Below are 17,508 nucleotides of genomic sequence, written 5' to 3'. Positions count from 1 at the left end.
ATTTTGCTGCTAAATCAGCTACTCAAACACAATGGCATATGCTATTGTGATTGTATAGTGATGATATGGAGGGATAATGCGCTCAGGGCTTGAGGGCTGCATAGAACTTCCCGAGACTGAGCTTCTCATTTTATAGTTAATATAATAAAAGCGGTTGCAGCAAGGAACTTAATAATAATTATGATAATCATATGCTAATATGCTATAATTAGCTATTAGCAATAATTAGCTATTACTTGTTCTTAAGTTGGGACTTAAGTAGTACCAACTAAGTGCTGGGCACCTTTCTAAGTGCTTTGCATAAATTAATTCATTATTACCTGTTGTTCATGACGATTGATGTGGTCAACTAGCCTTGATGAACCGTATTTTTTGATATTCATGCCCTTCTGTGGTCCCTTTCTACATTGATCCTGGGCTGAGCCATGCAACTGGCTTTGGCCACTGGCTGGGGTTTCAGTAAGTGTGATGTCAACAGAAGAATGCCCTTTGGGGAATCAGCTGCTGTGCTGACGAGAAGTCAAATCCAGAGGTCTGGACGAAAAGAGGCCATGGGGAGAGACACCCTGGAAGAGGGAGGCACGGCTGCACATTCCACCCCAGATGAGCTCTCAGCTGAGTGCAGCCCCATAAACAACCTTCCACAGAATCTTGAGAAATAATAAATCAATGTTGTTCCCAGCCGCCAAGCTTGGCGTGGTGTGTTACACAGCAGAAGAGATGGAAATAATTCCTACAACAAATGTGTACAAATTCCTTGGACAATTGATGTGAAGGGTTTTCTTTTTTCTTACTATTTGTGATCAGCCAGCAAAGCAACAGGGCTGATTATGAGCCTTGTAAGTTTAATTCATTCATTTGACACATATTTATTGAGTGCCTGCTCTGTCCCAGGCAGTGTTTCGGGTGCCAGGGATATTGCGAGAAGTACGTGATGTTTTTTGGTTTACGATAGAGCTTTGATCTCCTTGATGCCTTCCTGAAAAGATTAGTAGTGCTCCCCTGAATGTATTATTTGTTTTCTTTATAACCTACTACATATTTGTCCCCATCTAATACTAATTTAAATATTAATCTTCTATAATCCAAAGACAGGGGCCTTTGGCAGATTTTGAAGTCAGACTAACTTAGCCTGGAATCCCCTTTCCCTCTCCTTTCTTTCTTTGGGCCTCAGCTTCCTCATAGATGGGCTGAGTATAAGAATTCCCATCTGAAGCTACCACAGGACTGCAGGAGGAGCTCCTATGTTCAATAACGTTAGTACTTTTTTTTCCCGCCCATATAAACTGCATCTAATTTCAGGGCAATTTTCATCAGAGGGAAGTTCATGGGCATCTGTACTGCTTCTGTTTTCTAGGACTCTGATGTGGACGAAAATTTTTAAGCTGCCCTGTCTCCCTGGTCCTTTGGATGGAGGGCTGAGCCTGTGATCCCTGTTGCGGGCCCTTAGTCACTGGCTTTCCGCAGGCTCTCACGTACATTACCTCAATTACTCTCTGCAGCATGCCTGCGAGGCGAGTATTCTTAGTCTCATTTTACAGTCAAGATACCCAAGGCTCAGACAGCTGAAGTGACTTTTGCAAGATTATAAAGAAAATTAGTGGCCGAGTTTGCCTTGAAACCCAGGCACCCCACCGGCTGTCTTAAGCTCCTTCCAGTCTCCATGCACTGTCTCCCAGGGCTGCAACACCTTCCCCCAGTGCCCCTGCGCTGAATCACAAAGATGCTGGAAAAACAGAATCCAGGACATTGTCAAGAAAGGGAGGCACACACGCACGGTTATTGTTTGTCTTGCAACTGTGTACGTAGGAGGCATTAACATTCACCCAGGAGCTGCTGAAATCCACTCAACTGGAACCAAGACTGGCAAGAAGGGGACTGACCAAATTTGTTTACAGTGGGCTAATCCGGCTCCGTCTCTCGCACCACACAGTCTGGCTTTCTGAGCAGGGAGAAAGTCTAATTACAGACTGACAGCATGGAGTGTCTCATGGGAAGGCAAATCTTGAAAAAAAGGTATCAAAAGAGACTTGAATGGCTTGGAAATTGTGTGTGTGTGCATGTGTGTGTGCGTGTGTGTATGTGCACGCGCGCACTATGTACATCCCAGTTTCGCAGTTCGAAGAGGGATTTCCTAAATCAGGATTATAGATGTAGAAGACTTCAAACTGGAGGAGAGGGTAGAGATGAGCCAGGCCTGAAATATGGACATAGAAGCCCAGAGAAGTCAAGTGACTGTCCCACAGTCACAGCATGTGCTTCTGTAGCTGGTTGATGGGAGAATCCTGACTTCAGAGCATCTGAATTCCCTCAATCCCTGTTGCCCCTGGGGATTTCTCTTGGTGTGGCAGATGCATGACATTCGGGTCCCTGGCAGCCAGTCTCGAAGCTGGTTTCTCTGCCTTCAGACTTGGCCCCTCCTAGTCCATCCTCCTCTCAGCCTCCGGAGTGCAAAGAGCAAGCCTGACCATGGGACTCTGCACTTCAGCTCATTTAGTAGCACCTCTGTGTCCTCAGGGATGCAGTCCATCTTAGTCTTAGAAAAAACGAAAAAACAAACCCACAAAGTCCCAAGCCCTGTGAGGTGACCTTTGCTAGTCCTCCTGCCCCTGCTTCCTCGTTGTGTGGTCTGTTTCTACCCACAAGGTGGATGGTCGATTCCCACCCTGGCCTGGCTGCTTTGTATCTCCGTGGCTTTGCTCATGTTGTTTCCTCTAGAATGCTTGCTCTTTCTTCCTCTGTCAAAACAAAAACAAAAACAAAAACAAAAACAAAAAAACACATCTGCATCATCCAATCTCCCATTCCTCTCCCCCTGATTCCTCAAAGTCCAAGTCACATGTATGCATTGGTTCATGGATGCTCCCAGCTTGACCCTCTGCAGAACACTTGATCCCAGGCATGGTGCTCTGGGATGGGCAGGACTGTGCTCTCCCTATCCCTGAATGTTTGGTGCCCACCACCGTGTATAACTCCAGCCATTGGTGAAATAAATGCAGTAGCTGATTGATTGCCATGTAAATTTCATCATGGAATGTGATATAATGGTGAACTAACTGGGCTCGGTCAGCCCTCCCACAGCTTGTCCACTAACTTACCAATATATTGGATGAGTAGTGGTTTGAGGCCTAAAGCCTACCATACCTTTAAGGGGCTTTATTGAAACTGGAACTATCCATGAAAACATAGAATTGCCTAAAACACATGTAAAAGTGGCAGACACACAGTGGTCTAGTCTCTCAGTAACTCACACCATTATTGACTCCCCAGATGGCGTCCTGAGCACTGGCTGAGATCATGCCGGACCTGAATGGCCTCAGAGAGGTGTTTCTGAAGAAAGGGCCATCACAGAAAGGGCAGAAAGTGAGAAGATTACAAAGAGAAAGAGCATCCACCATGATTTTGCTTGGAAACATATGTTCATTCAGGTCAATTCAACAAACACTGATTATGTAAATGTATATTGTATGTGTCTCATATACTTTAAAACGTATGGCCATCAAAACTGTTATCCAGGAGTGGTGATTAAGGAATATCCATGAAATAACTTGCCCAGGGTTGCACAGCTGGATAATGGTGGTATTGGGATTGCAATCTAGCTATGTCAGACTTAAAAGCTCAAATCTCCCTATAAACATGTGCACCTATTATGTACCAGCACTGGAAATATAAAGATGATTTGAATCACAGTCCTGCCTTCAATAAACTCACAGCATATGGGGAAAGTGGTAAACAATAACTCAGTGCTGGGAGGAATAGAGGGAGAAGCTGATGTTCCTGGGGACCCTGTTTAGAATTGCTGGCTCACAGTAATCACACAAAGCAAACCCACTTCCAGTTGGTTTTAGTGTGTCTTTTAGAACTTCCTACACACCATGCTCCTTACTGCCCGCTTGAGGAACAGATGAAGCTGGCCTGCTATGGAGGGTGAATTTATTTGCTGGTTTCACAGACAGAGACTCTGGGCCAGATGTAGTCCTGCCTTCTGAGAGGTAACAGAAATCACAAGTGGGATAAGTACAAATCACCACTCAGTGGTCCTTTAGAGAAGGAGGTGTGGTCAGACTCTATTGCAACAGAGGAGGGGCCTATCCTGCACCAGGCTGTGAGTGAAGGCATCGGAGAAGAGACAAGTGACCATAGGAGGAAGCCTGGAGAATTTTCTCTGGTTCAAAAACAACTCTGCCTTTTTTGTTGTTGCTGTTTGGTTGGTTATTGTCTTTTTGGTACTGGGGATTGAACCTAGGGGCACTCAACCACTGAGCCACATCCCTAGCCCTATTTTGTATTTTATTTAGAGACAAGGTCTCACTGAATTGCTTAGCACCTCATTGTTGCTGAGGCTGGCTTTGAACTCATGATCCTCCTGCCTCAGCCTCCCGAGCCACTGGGATTATAGGCATGGGCCACCATGCCCGGACCACCTCTGCTTATATTGCAGCCCAATTCCAGGATGGATTTCCCAAAGGACCACCCAGATTTGGCGAGAGCTGCTTAAAATGCAGAATGCCTTCTTTGAGAATAGGTCTTTAATTTCTACTCTAATGAGCCAGACACTGCATCCCTCTCATCCCACCCCCTCACATGCAAATCAAAATCTCCATGTGAAGTGGGGAGCGGTAGGCACGCATTAGCCCATCCGGTGTAAAGCCTCTGATTGAGACCAATTACTTAACCCAGCCCCACTTCATTTCCAGTGGAAAACCCACCACTAATGTCTGCTGGCTGCAGCCAGGGACTGATGAGGCAATCAGGAGGAAAACAGACATAATAGCCAGGTAATCTTACAAAGGTTGAGAGAGGAGGGTGGGGAAGGCATTGGGCAAGAGATACCTACTAGTGTGTGCAGCCTTGCGGGGTACTGTGCTGGATGTCTTGCAGGCCTCTTCAGTAAGGGAGCAGAATGTCTTTGCCCAGCCAGCACACACACCCCTCCAACCAACCCACAAAACGATATGCTCAGCCACTGTGCCAATGTCAACTGTAAGCTGCTGGGAGGAACATTATGTCTGCTATGGCCATTATGAGATTCCATGTCCAAGTTCAAATTACTCCTTTGAGTTGCTCCCAAAGTTTTAAAACTTTGAGATGCCGTAATGATAACTGGAATCTGGCAGAGATGGGAAAGGGGGCCTTCTACCACTTTGTTCCCAACACAAAGCTGCAATCGTTCTGTCAGCTTCTGCTGATAGCATGCATCCTCCAGGAGACTGGAGTCAGTTGAAGGTGTTTGGGTGTGGACGTCCCATTCCATTTTCCTCCAGTTGACTCTTGGTCCTTCCTACCACTTCTCTTTCTCAGTACTTAAATGAAGGCTCCTAGGCATGTAAATGAAGAAGTGTAGAAACAGAAAAGAGAGAGAACTGTTTCAATAAAACAGATGTAGCTGTGCCCGGCTGTGAATAGATTTCCCCCTTTAGTGTGTAATCTTATCCTGTTTGGTATTGTGTTATTTTATCCATTTTACAGATGAAGAAGCTAAGGTGAGGAGACTGGTTAGTGGTATTTTCTGACTTAAAATTGTGTTCTTTTCACTCTGCCTTTTTTTTTTTTTTAATTTTTATTTTGAGGCAGGATCTTGCTAAGTCTCTAAGGCTGGCCTAGAAGTTGCAATCCTCCTTCCTGAGCCTCCCAAGTCACTGGGATTACAGGCTTTTTTTTTTGCCACAGCACCCAGCAAATTGCCTCCTTTTGCATTAGATTTGCAGAATTTAGATCTTCATGTCGACTGTGCAAACCACAGGCCCAGCACAGGGAATGCAGCGTGGAGCTTCTACCAGCTCTTCAGAGAGCACAGACCTGGATGTTGCCCTGCGGTGGCAGTCTGGATCAACCCAGGACATGTTCTATTCTGAGACCATAACTCACAGGCTGATTTAGATAGTGAAAAGTGCTTCCTTGAGACAGGCAATGAATTTTCAAAATGAATTGCCATTTTGCTGTCTCCTCGGCATGGTATTTCATAACTATCTGTCTTTGATAGCAGAATGCTACAATTAAGGTGAAATCCACATATGCAAACCTAACAATTTTTTGTCATCTCCTATTCATCTTAGAACATTTTGGCTGAAAGCCAATGGGTGCCCCATCTTCACCCCATGTGCGTGCGTGCATGCATGCATACACACACACACACACACACACACACACACACTCATGAAGGTATGAAACAATCCCATTTGACTTAACTTCTTTTTTTTTATATTTAATTCTATAATTATCTTTCTACTTTATTTTGCTTTCTTTGTTCCTTGGAAATTATTTTCACTAAGACATAATAGAGAAGAAGACATGGTACTAGGAGACCCATGCTTTGTCCTGATATAGTGTTTACTTAGTAGACCAAAAAAGATCTTAAGTTTTGCAGTGGGAAAGATTATAAATCCATGTCTCTGAGACTCACCAGCTATGTGATTGTAGGCAAACTGCTTAACTATTCTGAATCTTAATATCCTTATCTTCAAAACTACATTAGTATTATTGTTGCAAGATTTCTGTGAGGATCCGACAGACCTATAAAGTGGCAGGCACAGGACCTGCTGCTCTATACATCCCGTTCCCTTTTCTTCTCCAGTCACTGTGTGTCTGACTCTTAGGATTCCCTTCAGGACAATGATGCCTATCTCACAGCTGATTGAAGGGATTAAATGACAGAGTACACCTGAAATTCTTAGGGAAGAGTAATCTATTTTTAATTGTCTCATTTGCTTATTTACTCAATCAACCAATATTTCTTAAATGACCTGCGTGATCATAAAGAAGAATTAAACACAGAATTCACCCAAAGAAAGGCTCATTCTCTGAATACCCCCGACTCCCCTAGAAAAACATAACCCTGAAGCAAAAATTAAAAGTGCTGGTGGTATGTTTATGAGATTTAAATAACAAGAAGATGCCTTGCCACTAGACCCATCTGCCAGGAATCTGTGATGGAACTGATTTGGAGAAGCTATTTGGCAGAAAGGTAAGAGGTGATGGACAAGGACCATGTGGGTAGAAGGTCCAGTGTGAGTAACGTGACCACAGTGACAAAGTACCAGGAAAGTAAGAGACACCTCAACCATATTGTTGGGACAATTAGAGAGTTGTAGGATGCAAAGTTGGCTGGGGACACATTTGTGGAAGAATTTGGACTTGCACTTTTATAGACAGTGGGAAGCAGGGGAGTGCAGTCAGAGCCAGCTTTCTTGAAGATGAATCCAGCAGAGGAGGGGGGAGGTTTGGAGGAGAAACAGAGGCCCATGAGGAGTCAGTTAGAAGAGTTTCAGATGAAGGTAGGACGGGGAAACATCACAGGGGAATAGGAGAGGATTTCAGTGACCATGTTGGGGGAGAGTAGATGTAACTGAAGGTTAAGTAGGATCCCTGAATGCCACCAAGATCCTGGGTCAGGAGCAAAGTCACCAGAGAAATTTCAAGAAGGATCTGCTTGAGAAAGAAGATACCAGTTGCCTATATGTAAAATGGTCAGTCCACCAGGATGCCAGGGGCGGGGGAGGCAGACCAGCCTTGGGTGGGCAGCTTTCCCAGCCTAGGGTAGGAGAGCTCCTTGTGGTGGGGACTGTCCTGGGCGCTCTGGATGTTTAGCAGTACCCCTGGCCTTTACCAACCAGATGCCAGTAGAACAGCCCCAAGTTGTGACAATCATAAGCATCACTAGACATTTCTAAATCTCCCCCAGAGGGGCAATTTCACCCCCAGTTGAGAACACTGTGGTAGAGGAGGTCTATGCCCCAGAATGACAGCTAAGGAAGGGAACTGAGTCCCACTCCCTGGGGGCTCTTGGGTCCTGTGTCAGGAATTTGGACCTTGAATGGGACAGGGATGTGGGACAGTGGTGGAAAGAGTTGGAGTCCAGATGTACCATCCCATGCTGGTCCAAGGGTGTCCAAGTGTGATATCGATCTTGAAAGCATACAGAACACCAGTTGTGACTGACATGTGGAAAAGGGACAAAGCAGTTTTCCAAATGGTTTTGAATAGGGAAGAAATGAGGCCAAGAGGACCCATGAGTCAGAGAGGTGAGAGGAGGAGACACACAGGGCAGGGGCTCAGGGTCAATATTGGCTTCTACCAAGCATTACCTAGACTTCTGAGGAAAGGGAAGCAGTGACCCTTTGTTGCCTTTCTAAAATCTTCACATGTAAACCAGGCACACATTTCTTAGGCTTACAAGTTAGGCATCACATTCCCCCATCTTTAACAATTATGCAACAGGCTCATCCTGCTAATGAGAGAATCTAGATCTCCCCAGGGATGTTGAGACAGCTGTACATCCTTGGGCAAGTTAATTAACTTCTCTGGGCCTCCATTTCTTCAACTGCAAACTGGAGTTTATGATTTTCATGCCATAGACTTGTTGTGAGGATTAAATAAATGAAATGCCTACCACATAGTAGATGTTTGATTGCTGTCTCTCCATCTGTCCATCTCTATTAATTTAGTTTAATTTATGTTTGGAAAAATAAGAGATCAGATGCAGGTATCGCATCATCAGTGAAGATGTGTGGCTATTATTGACATTATAATTCTAGAGGGGTCTCCTGGAGATATCTGTTTCAGAAAGGTAGATCTTAATTATTTGCATACAAAAAGTGGCAAGTCCACTGAATTACACATATTTCTCAGGCTCCAGATGTTTAGCAATATATAGGAGAACCTCAGTGTAACTATGAGTATTTCCTACATTTTTTTTCTGGTTGCTTATGTCTGAACTAATATACCAGTCTTCTTTCATTCTTGCAAAACAGATTGATCTGACATCAGAAGTTCCAAGAAACCTTCAGAAAGGCCAGGATTTCTGCAACTCCAGCTTGGGTTTTTTTCTGCTTCTATCTGAAAATAAAATCTCTTTGCTAATCTGATATTGGTTAAATATCAGCTTTCCTTAACCATGTGGATATTGTTTTTCAAAAGGTTTAAAGGGCAGTGGCCTTTAGAGTCTGGGCCACTTTTAAAGTGTTTGGCTAATCAATAGCCTGGTTATTGGTTAATCCCATTTGAGTGGGAATTGAGGGAGTTCTGTTAGTTTTCCACATTGGATAGATGTCACAGGTCCTAGCCTGTAGACATCTTTGACTCCACCTTCCTGAACAGTTTTATTCCTTAGAGTTAATGTAAGCTGGTGGCTTCTGGATGAGATGTTTGCTATTGCTTTCCTCCTCTTGTATTTGGTGACTTGGCAGCTGGGGGTAACGACACAGGAGAAGGTGAACCAGTAAGTGGGCCTGATGTCTCTGCGAAATAGGGGTCACCGGCTGGGGAACAAGACACTTTGGAGTTTGCAGCAGGCTGTGTTAGGCTGGAATGTAATCTTTTTTCCTGTTATGACTAATCCAGTGCAGAAGGATGGGGCAGGGCAAAGGCCCTGCACTGTAAGTCAAATCAGCCGGTGCCTGAGTCATAGCTCTCATCCTCAGGAGCTGGGTAATCTAGAGCAAGCCACTTAATCTCTGTGATCCTCAGTCTCCCTATCTGTAAAATGAGAATAATAATGGCTCTTCTACTTGTGTTAAAGCAGTGAAATAAATCCCTGCATTTAAAATGTACTCAGTATAGTAGGCACCTGATTAATGGTAGTTCTCTTAAGAAATGTCAGATGGTGGGCTGGGGATGTGGCTCAACGTGCTCACCTGGCATGCGCGGGGCGCTGGGTTCGATCCTCAGGACCACATAAAAATAAAATAAAGATGTTGGGTCCACCAAAAACCCAAAGATAAATATTAAAAAATTCTCTCTCTCTCTTTCTCTCTCTCTTTTAAAAAAAGAAAGAAATGTCAGATGGTTAACTTCTTTATCTATAAGAGAAGCATAAAAACACCTGCCTCAGTGTTGGGAAGGATAAAATTAGATAATGTATTCAATATTATTTTGGGGAATGTCAAGAGACAGTAGATTGCTCAGTTGTATCATTCTGAAAATGAGTTTACATTTTGCTGGGGGTAACCGGCAGAGGTGATATTTCTATGTGCACATTAGCTGTTCTATTTCTTGGAGATTTCCAACCTGGCTTCGTGTTGTTTATATCTTAACATCAAATACTTTGCAGAGTGTATACCAGCCCTTTATTTCTTCTTTGGAATAGCTTTTAAGCAGTCCCTGACACCTAACCATTGAAGATATTAAATAGAGCTATTTTTATTCAAATTCTTATTAAATAATTCAATTTTGAATCATTACTGCTTTTAAATGTGAGAACAAGAGGGATTTCCTTTAAGTAACAGTTCAGAAAGGGGGAAAGCTTTTTTATAAGCAGTTAATTTGTAACTTGTATTTAAAGCAAATATAATTTTGAAAAAAAAATCAGAAAATTCATCTCTAATAATTAGAAGATAAAGGCAAGAGAACTGTGGAAAAGGAAATCTCTGCTGAAATACTCTTAATTATAAAAGCTTATCATTGTAATCCTTTTTGTAAATGAGCAAAGAGTCTTGATGTTTGATGAACTTATCAAACAAGACAGACCAGTGAAGAGGCAAATTTTAAGTCAAGGCAAAAGAGAACCAATTAAACACTTCACAAAGTGCTGAAGGAGGAAATCATGCAGTTTTTGTGTCTAATGCCAGTGTGTCTGACATTGGTTTTGAAAATGGAAAACTTCCTGGTTATAGCTTTACTAGGCTCTGACTTGGGCACTGGGGAACGTGTCATCTCAGCAAGTATTGAAACTTCTCAATTTCCTCAATTGTAAAATGGGACGAAAGTAAGAGCAAGAATTAAAAGCATGAGAAGTACTTAGAACAATGCCTCCTCTTTAGGAAGCTGTTTAGAAAGTTCTTGCCAGTGGTGCTGTGTGATTGTGATTGTTATTTGTTGGTATTTCTATTCTCTTGGCTGGCTGACAATAATCAGACAGAAGAAATTTATAATGTGCCAATTGGCATGGATGTTCCAGATAAGTTAGGGATTTCAAATCTATCTATTATTGATTATTTTTAGCAATAGTGCTCTTCCCCCACCGAATAAAATCTCACATGAATCCTAACATTGAAAAGAGGGCAAAGATATTTATATTTTTAATGGTGCACATTTTAATAAGCTCAGGCTTAGCGTTTGCTTACTATAATGTTTAAATAGAAATATAGTTTTGAGAACAATAATTTTTTGAATAAAAATAAATTCAAGGCCTCACACATGCTAGGCAAACATTCTATCATTGAACTACATCTCCAGACCTTTTTATTTTATTTAGCGCACTAAATTGCCCAGGCTGGCCTCATTCAATCCAGGCCTTGTAATCCTCCTGCCTCAGTCTTATGAGTAACTGTGATTACATACATGTGCTACTACATATGGTGAGAAAAAAAAATTTTGAAAGCAATGGTGATGAAAGGAATTTGTAATCCTTAGCTGCAAAATCAATAGATGTCTACTATGTTTTTATGTGAATAATACCTTTTGGTAGGGTGTTGCTTCAAAATTTTTAAAGTTTGAAAATTTTAAAATTATTTTTTATTCTAATTCGTTACATATGACAGCATATTGAATTACAACTCATATTATACATATAGAGCACAATTTTTCATCTCTGGTTGTACACAAAGTAGAGTCACACCATTCATGTCTTCATATATGTACTTAGGGTAATGATGTCCATCTCATTCCACTGTCTTTCCTATTCCCCTGCCCCATCCCTTCCCCTTCCTCCCCTTTGCTCTGTCTAGAGTTCATCTAATCCTTCCATGCTCCCCAACCAACCCAATTATGATAAGCATACTTATATCAGAGAAAACATTCAGTATTTGTTTTTTTGGGATTGGCTAACTTCACTTAGCATTATATTTTCCAACTCCACCCATTTACCTACAAATGCCATGATTTTATTTTCTTTTAATGCTGAATAGTATTCCATTGTGTATATATACACCACATTTTCTTTATCCATTCATCAACTGAAGGGCATTCAGATTGGTTCCACAGTTTAGCTATTGTAAATTGTGCTGCTATAAACATTGATGTGGCTGTGTCCCTATAGTATACTGTTTTTAAGTCCTTTGGGTATAGACCGAGGAGTGGGGTAGCTGGGTCAAAAGGTTAGTTCCATTCCCAGTTTTCCAAAGAATCTCCATAATGTTTTCCACATTGGCTGCACCAATTTGCAATACCACCAGCAATATATGAGTGTGCCTTTTCCCTCACAACCTCTCCAACATTTATTGTTGTTTGTATACTTAATAGCTGTCATTCTGACTGCAGTGAGGTGAAATCTTACAGTAGTTTTGATTTGCATTTGTCTAATTGCTAGAGATGTTGAACATTTTTTCATATATTTGTTGGTTGATTGTATATCATCTTCTGAGAAGTGTTTGTTTAGTTCCTTGGCCCATTTATTGATTGGGTTATTTGGTTTTTTGTGTTAAGATTTTTAAGTTATTAATATATCCTAGAGATTAGTGCTCTATCTGATGTGCCTGTGGTAAAAATTTGCTCCCAAAACGTAGGCTCTCTATTCACCTCACTGATTGTTTCTTTTGCTGAGAAGCAGCTTTTTGATTTGAATCCACCCAAATTATTGATTCTTGATTTTAATTCTTGCACTATAAGAGCCTTATTAAGGAAGTTGGGACCTAATCCAATATGATGGAGATTTGGGCCTACTTTTTCTTCTAATAGGTGCGGTGTCTCTGTTTTAATTCCTAGGTCCTTGATCCACTTTGAGTTGAATTTTGTGCATGGTGAGAGATAGAGGTTTAATTTCATTTTGTTGCATATGGATTTCAGTTTTCCCAGCACCATTTGTTGAAGAGGGTATCTTTTCTCCATTGTATGTTTTTGGCACCTTTGTCTAGTATGAGATAACTGTACTTATGTGGGTTTGTCTCCGTGTTCTCTATTCTGTACCACTGGTTTATAAGTGTATTTTGGTGCCAATACCATGCTGTTTTTGTTACTATTGTGCAATTCTTTTAATTTATTGAAATGTGTTTTGGGACTAAGAATGTGGTCTTAGTGATTATACCATATGCATTAAAAATGTGTTCTCTGGTTATTCAGTGTATGTGGTTCTAAATAAATTAAGTCAAATTGGTAATTAATGTTTCTCAAGTTTTCTTCTTCTATCACTTTCTGAGGGAGGGAGGGAGGTTGCAATATGGAATTATACTTGTGGATTTATTTATTTATTTTAGTTGTATTAGTTTTTGCCTCATATATTGAAACCTACATCTTGATAAATTAAAAGAATTTGCAAGTTTAAAAAACTTCTAAACAACACACACATTTAGGTTGTTATGTCTTTGTGATGACTTGCCCCTTTATCATTATGATTGGTTGTCATTATCTCTGGAAATTGCCCTGGTTCTTCAGTTTATTTTCTTATCAATTGTGTTTTCATGGCAAATCTTTGTCTAATATTTTGTTTTCACTTATATGACCATATTTAAAGTATGTTTTATTGCCGCAGTCCGGCTGCAGCAAAATAACCGGGGGGTGACGAACAACTTGTGTAGATTGATACAGCAGGAGTGGGAGCCGTTTATTGCAAGACAGGAGCAGTATTTATACATTCCACAGAGCTTATCTAATTAGCATAAACTAGATACATCAGTCAACCAATAAGGAATCTCCACACTTAATGGCTCGCTTTTGTTACTTCTCAAACCACTCCCTCTGGCATTTTGCCAGGCACCATCCAGACTTGTTTACAACTCTAACATTCCCCTGGCAAAATGCCAGGTGTTATTTTGACTTGTTTACAGACTCTAACATTTTATATAGACATACAGAAATGAGACTTGCTTAATCTAGTCTAATAATCTCTGCTTTTTCAATTGACAGAAATTTGACCATTTACATTACATATAATTATTGACAAGCTTGAGTTTGAGGCTACTATCTTACTATTTGTTTTCTATTTGTCCATCTCTTTTCTGATTCTACTTTCTCTTTTTGGGTCAACTTATAGACTTAATATTTTTTCTAATTTCTAAATGGCTTAGTTAATTAATGGTTAACCATTAATCATTCTACTTTAATTTTTATTCTACTTTTGTTTTTACTCTGAGATTTATAACTTACATCTTTAACTGATCACAGCCTAAATTCAAGTAATACTATACTACTTCTAGTATTTTTTTTCTACCTGAAAAAATTCTTTTGACATTGACTGTAGTGCACATCTTTTGGCAACAAATTCTTTTGTTGTTCTGAAAAAATCCTTATCTTGCCTGCAGTTTGAAAGATATCCTTGCTTAGTATAAAAGTCTAAGTGAATAGTTTCCCTCCCATATCCACATTACTTTAAAGATGTCATTTCATTATCTTCGGTATTGCATAGTTTCAGAAGAATTCTGCTTTGTTCTTGTTTGTGAACTGTGGTTTTTCCTTCCTTTTTTCTTTTAAGATTTTTTTCTTTATCAATTTTTAGCAGTTTCCCTTACAATGTAACTTGATATGGTTCTGGGAGTTCATAGTTTGCATTAAACTTGGAATTTTTTTGCCTTATTAATTCAAATACGTTTTCTGGTCCATTTTTTCTCATGTCTCCATCTGACAGTCCAGTTGTGGGGATGAGATGCTTGATATGGATATGGTCCCACAGGTTACAGAGACTCTATTTTTCTTTGTTGTTGTTGGTAATCTTTTTTTCTCTCCTTGTTTCATTTTAGTTTCTATCACTGTGTCTTCAAGATTACTAATCTTTTTCCTGCAGTGTTTAATCTGTTGTTTAGCCTATCAAGTTTTCATTTTTGATGTTAAAATTTCTAGCTTCGAGCATTTCACTAGGTACTTTTTCAAATCTTGTACTTTCTCCCTCATCATGTTCAAAATTATCCTTAAGTAATCTAGGTTTGATTTTTAGCATTTTTAAAATTCTTGTTTGCTGAATTCATTATTTGTATTTCACAGATTTTTTGCAATTAGGCAGGACTTAGCATGTAGCTCAATCCACTCATGTTACAGAGAAAGAAACTGAGCCTTGGAAGGAGAAGGAAAGATTTCAATAATATGACTATTTGGCTAGCACTTGAGGAATACTGGCCAACTTTATCATCATTATATCTTCTAAGATTGTTGTTCTTATTATTTTCCCAACTGAAGGTCAGAGAGGAAGAAAGCAATTTGATATGTCAGGCATGCATCTACCTACATGAAAGGCTACAGTCCCACCAACTAACCAATAAAAAAAAATTCAATGCTTCACAAATAATCACTCGTATTGATAAGAAAGATGCATACTGAATTTGGAGTTAAGATACCCAAAGATTTTTTCACAACATTTTCTACCCAACATTTCCACTGATGAAAACCAGAATTCTTTAGGGGATTAGAAGAAATGTGAATGAGAACCCTAAACAGAAATCACAATAATCTAAGCATCACCTAAAGGTTTTTTGCTTTTTTTAAAAAATAGGTCATATAGGCAGTAGACCCTAAAGAAGTCTCAATTATGCTCCTCTTTTTTATTTTAAGGCTTTTATGGGCATCAGAATGTGTTTTCCAAAGTGCCCTGGGTCAGGGCCATGTGGATGCTTTCAGTAGTTATCCATATGCCTGGAAATTACCATGCATCTAGGCAGCAGGAATTTTTAATTAACATAAACAATTGGAGTACTGGCTCCCAGTCAAAAATCAGTGATGGAGATATGGAGACTTCTCTTCAGGGTGACTAATCCTTAGCTATACAGCAAGGGGCATTGGGTGTGGGCTGTGGAGTGTGGTCAACCTGAGATTAAGTTCTAACATCACCACTTAGTGGATACAGAACTTGGATAAGTTACTTAAACTCTGCAAGCTTCAACTTCTCTAGTTATAAATAGTGATAAAACATATTTCATAGAGTTCTTGTCAGGAGTTAGGAAAGTGCATGTGAGTACTTAGTATAGAGCCTATTACAGAGTACATCATCAGAAATTTTTTTTTGTTATTCTATTTCCCATTTGTCAGAAATTCTTCACAGTACATTTTGGAATGCTAGAAAAATGGATAGACTTTGGAGCCAAACAGCCTTGTTTGAATCCTGGCTTTGCCACTTACTACCCATAAAATTTAAGCAACACATTTAATCTCCTTATGAATTTGTTTTTACTCATCTACAGAATGGGTATAATAATGGCTATTTCACAGGGTGATTATGGAATTTTAATGAGATAATACATTAGTGATAAAATTTGGTTATTCATTTCCCACTGCATACCAGATGCTATGTTCAGGACTAGATACAATGGTGAGCAATATAGATATGATATCTGCCTTCCAGATCTATTAGTCTATGGGTAGGAATGAAGTATGTGAAGCTCTATGTACATGACACTTAGTAGGCAGGTCAAGGAAAGTTACCTGGAGGAAAGGTCAGGCAAGATAAATGAGGTACAATTAGAGTGGCCTGTGTAGAAAACATCCTTGTGCAAAATACTGCAGGAGAGCCTGCCATTGCCTGGAACTAAAAGTCTATATAGTGAAAGATCCACAGATCCCAAACCCGGAAAGGACCACGCGAGAGAGACACTGGCTGCAAAAGCAGGAGGAGTTTATTCTCACATAGGCGCCTGCGGGTGCTCAGCGAAACCTCAGCCGGAGCTTCGGTGAACTGGCACACCGGGCTTTGGGGTACAGATCTTTTGTAGGGAACAGGTGGGTTAGTTCTTAGCTTAGCACAGCAACAGCCTTTCTATTGGTCCCTCTGAACCCAGCAGTTGAGTCACCTAGGGGGTAAGCTTGTTTTTCAACTTTTTGTTCTTGGAAAAACCATAACATTGCATTCTGTCCTTTCAGTTCCTGTTTTGAAACCTAGTTCTCAAGTTTAACCGGTAGGGCTGTCTAAAAGGAACATCTTGTGGTAGGGGGCCCGTTAGGGTTATCTACATGGAACATCTTGTGGTAACATTGTGCAATACCTGAGGTGCTATGTGCTGCTGGAGGGGTTGGGTGAGGGAACATCTTGCAGCTTTGAGGCTTAGGGGTTAGGTCACCTAATGTTGGGCCTGGGGTCTTGAGGTCCTTCAATAGAATTTATATGTCTCTGGCTCACAGAAGATACTTTTTGTCTTCACTCAATGAAAATGTTCATTTAATCATAAATATTCTAGGTGTGCGACGTAGTGAACTAAATAGGTAATATCCCTACACTCATGGAATTTAGCATAGTGATACAGTCAGTAAACATGTAAACAAATAAAAAAAAATAATTTAAGATGGTGAAAAATACCATGAAGGAATCCAATGCACCCTTTGATAGAGAAAATAGAGTAAAGAGGCTGGTTAGGGGGTATCCTCTTGTGGAAGGGGCATTTACACTGAGATGTAAGGAAGGCAGAGAGAAGCTGAGCCGTGTGGCAGGGGGGAGAGGGAGAGATCAGCATGTGCTCTGTCCCTGTGGTGGGAAGTGTCCGTGGTGCACACGAGCTGAAGGAAGAGACGGCATGAACACAAAGAATCATGCCACAAGAAGGTGGGCAGTGGGTGGACCCCAGAGTGCCTTGGGCCTCACCAGGGGGAGTCTGAACTTTAGTTTGTGTGTAGTAAAAAGTAAATCACCAAAAAAAAAATCTCTGGAGGGGCTGATCATGG

General features: G+C 40.7%; 1 protein-coding gene and 1 long non-coding RNA gene across 2 annotated transcripts in view; one reads left to right on the top strand and one right to left on the bottom strand.

Annotated features, from left to right (window-relative positions):
- Positions 1-1,139: 1,139 nt before the first annotated feature.
- Positions 1,140-16,858, bottom strand: LOC125620368. The gene is made up of 4 exons (XR_007351981.1): positions 16,571-16,858; positions 10,598-10,600; positions 3,871-3,881; positions 1,140-1,150 (listed from the first exon to the last, which is right to left on the bottom strand). It is a non-coding gene; the product is annotated as an uncharacterized LOC125620368 (long non-coding RNA).
- Positions 9,012-17,508, top strand: part of C8a (complement C8 alpha chain) — a 60,218-nt gene continuing 51,721 nt past the window's right edge. The window contains exon 1 of the mRNA XM_015484938.2: positions 9,012-9,217. Within this exon, the coding sequence (XP_015340424.1) occupies positions 9,141-9,217 (77 nt within the window). The 5' untranslated portion in view covers positions 9,012-9,140. The remainder of the gene's footprint in view (positions 9,218-17,508) is intronic.

This window comes from Marmota marmota, unplaced genomic scaffold, assembly GCF_001458135.2.
Source record: "Marmota marmota marmota unplaced genomic scaffold, marMar, whole genome shotgun sequence".
NCBI classification, from domain to species: Eukaryota; Metazoa; Chordata; class Mammalia; order Rodentia; family Sciuridae; genus Marmota; species Marmota marmota.
Note: the sequence above shows the minus strand (reverse complement) of the source record. Positions and strands in the feature narration are given on the sequence as shown.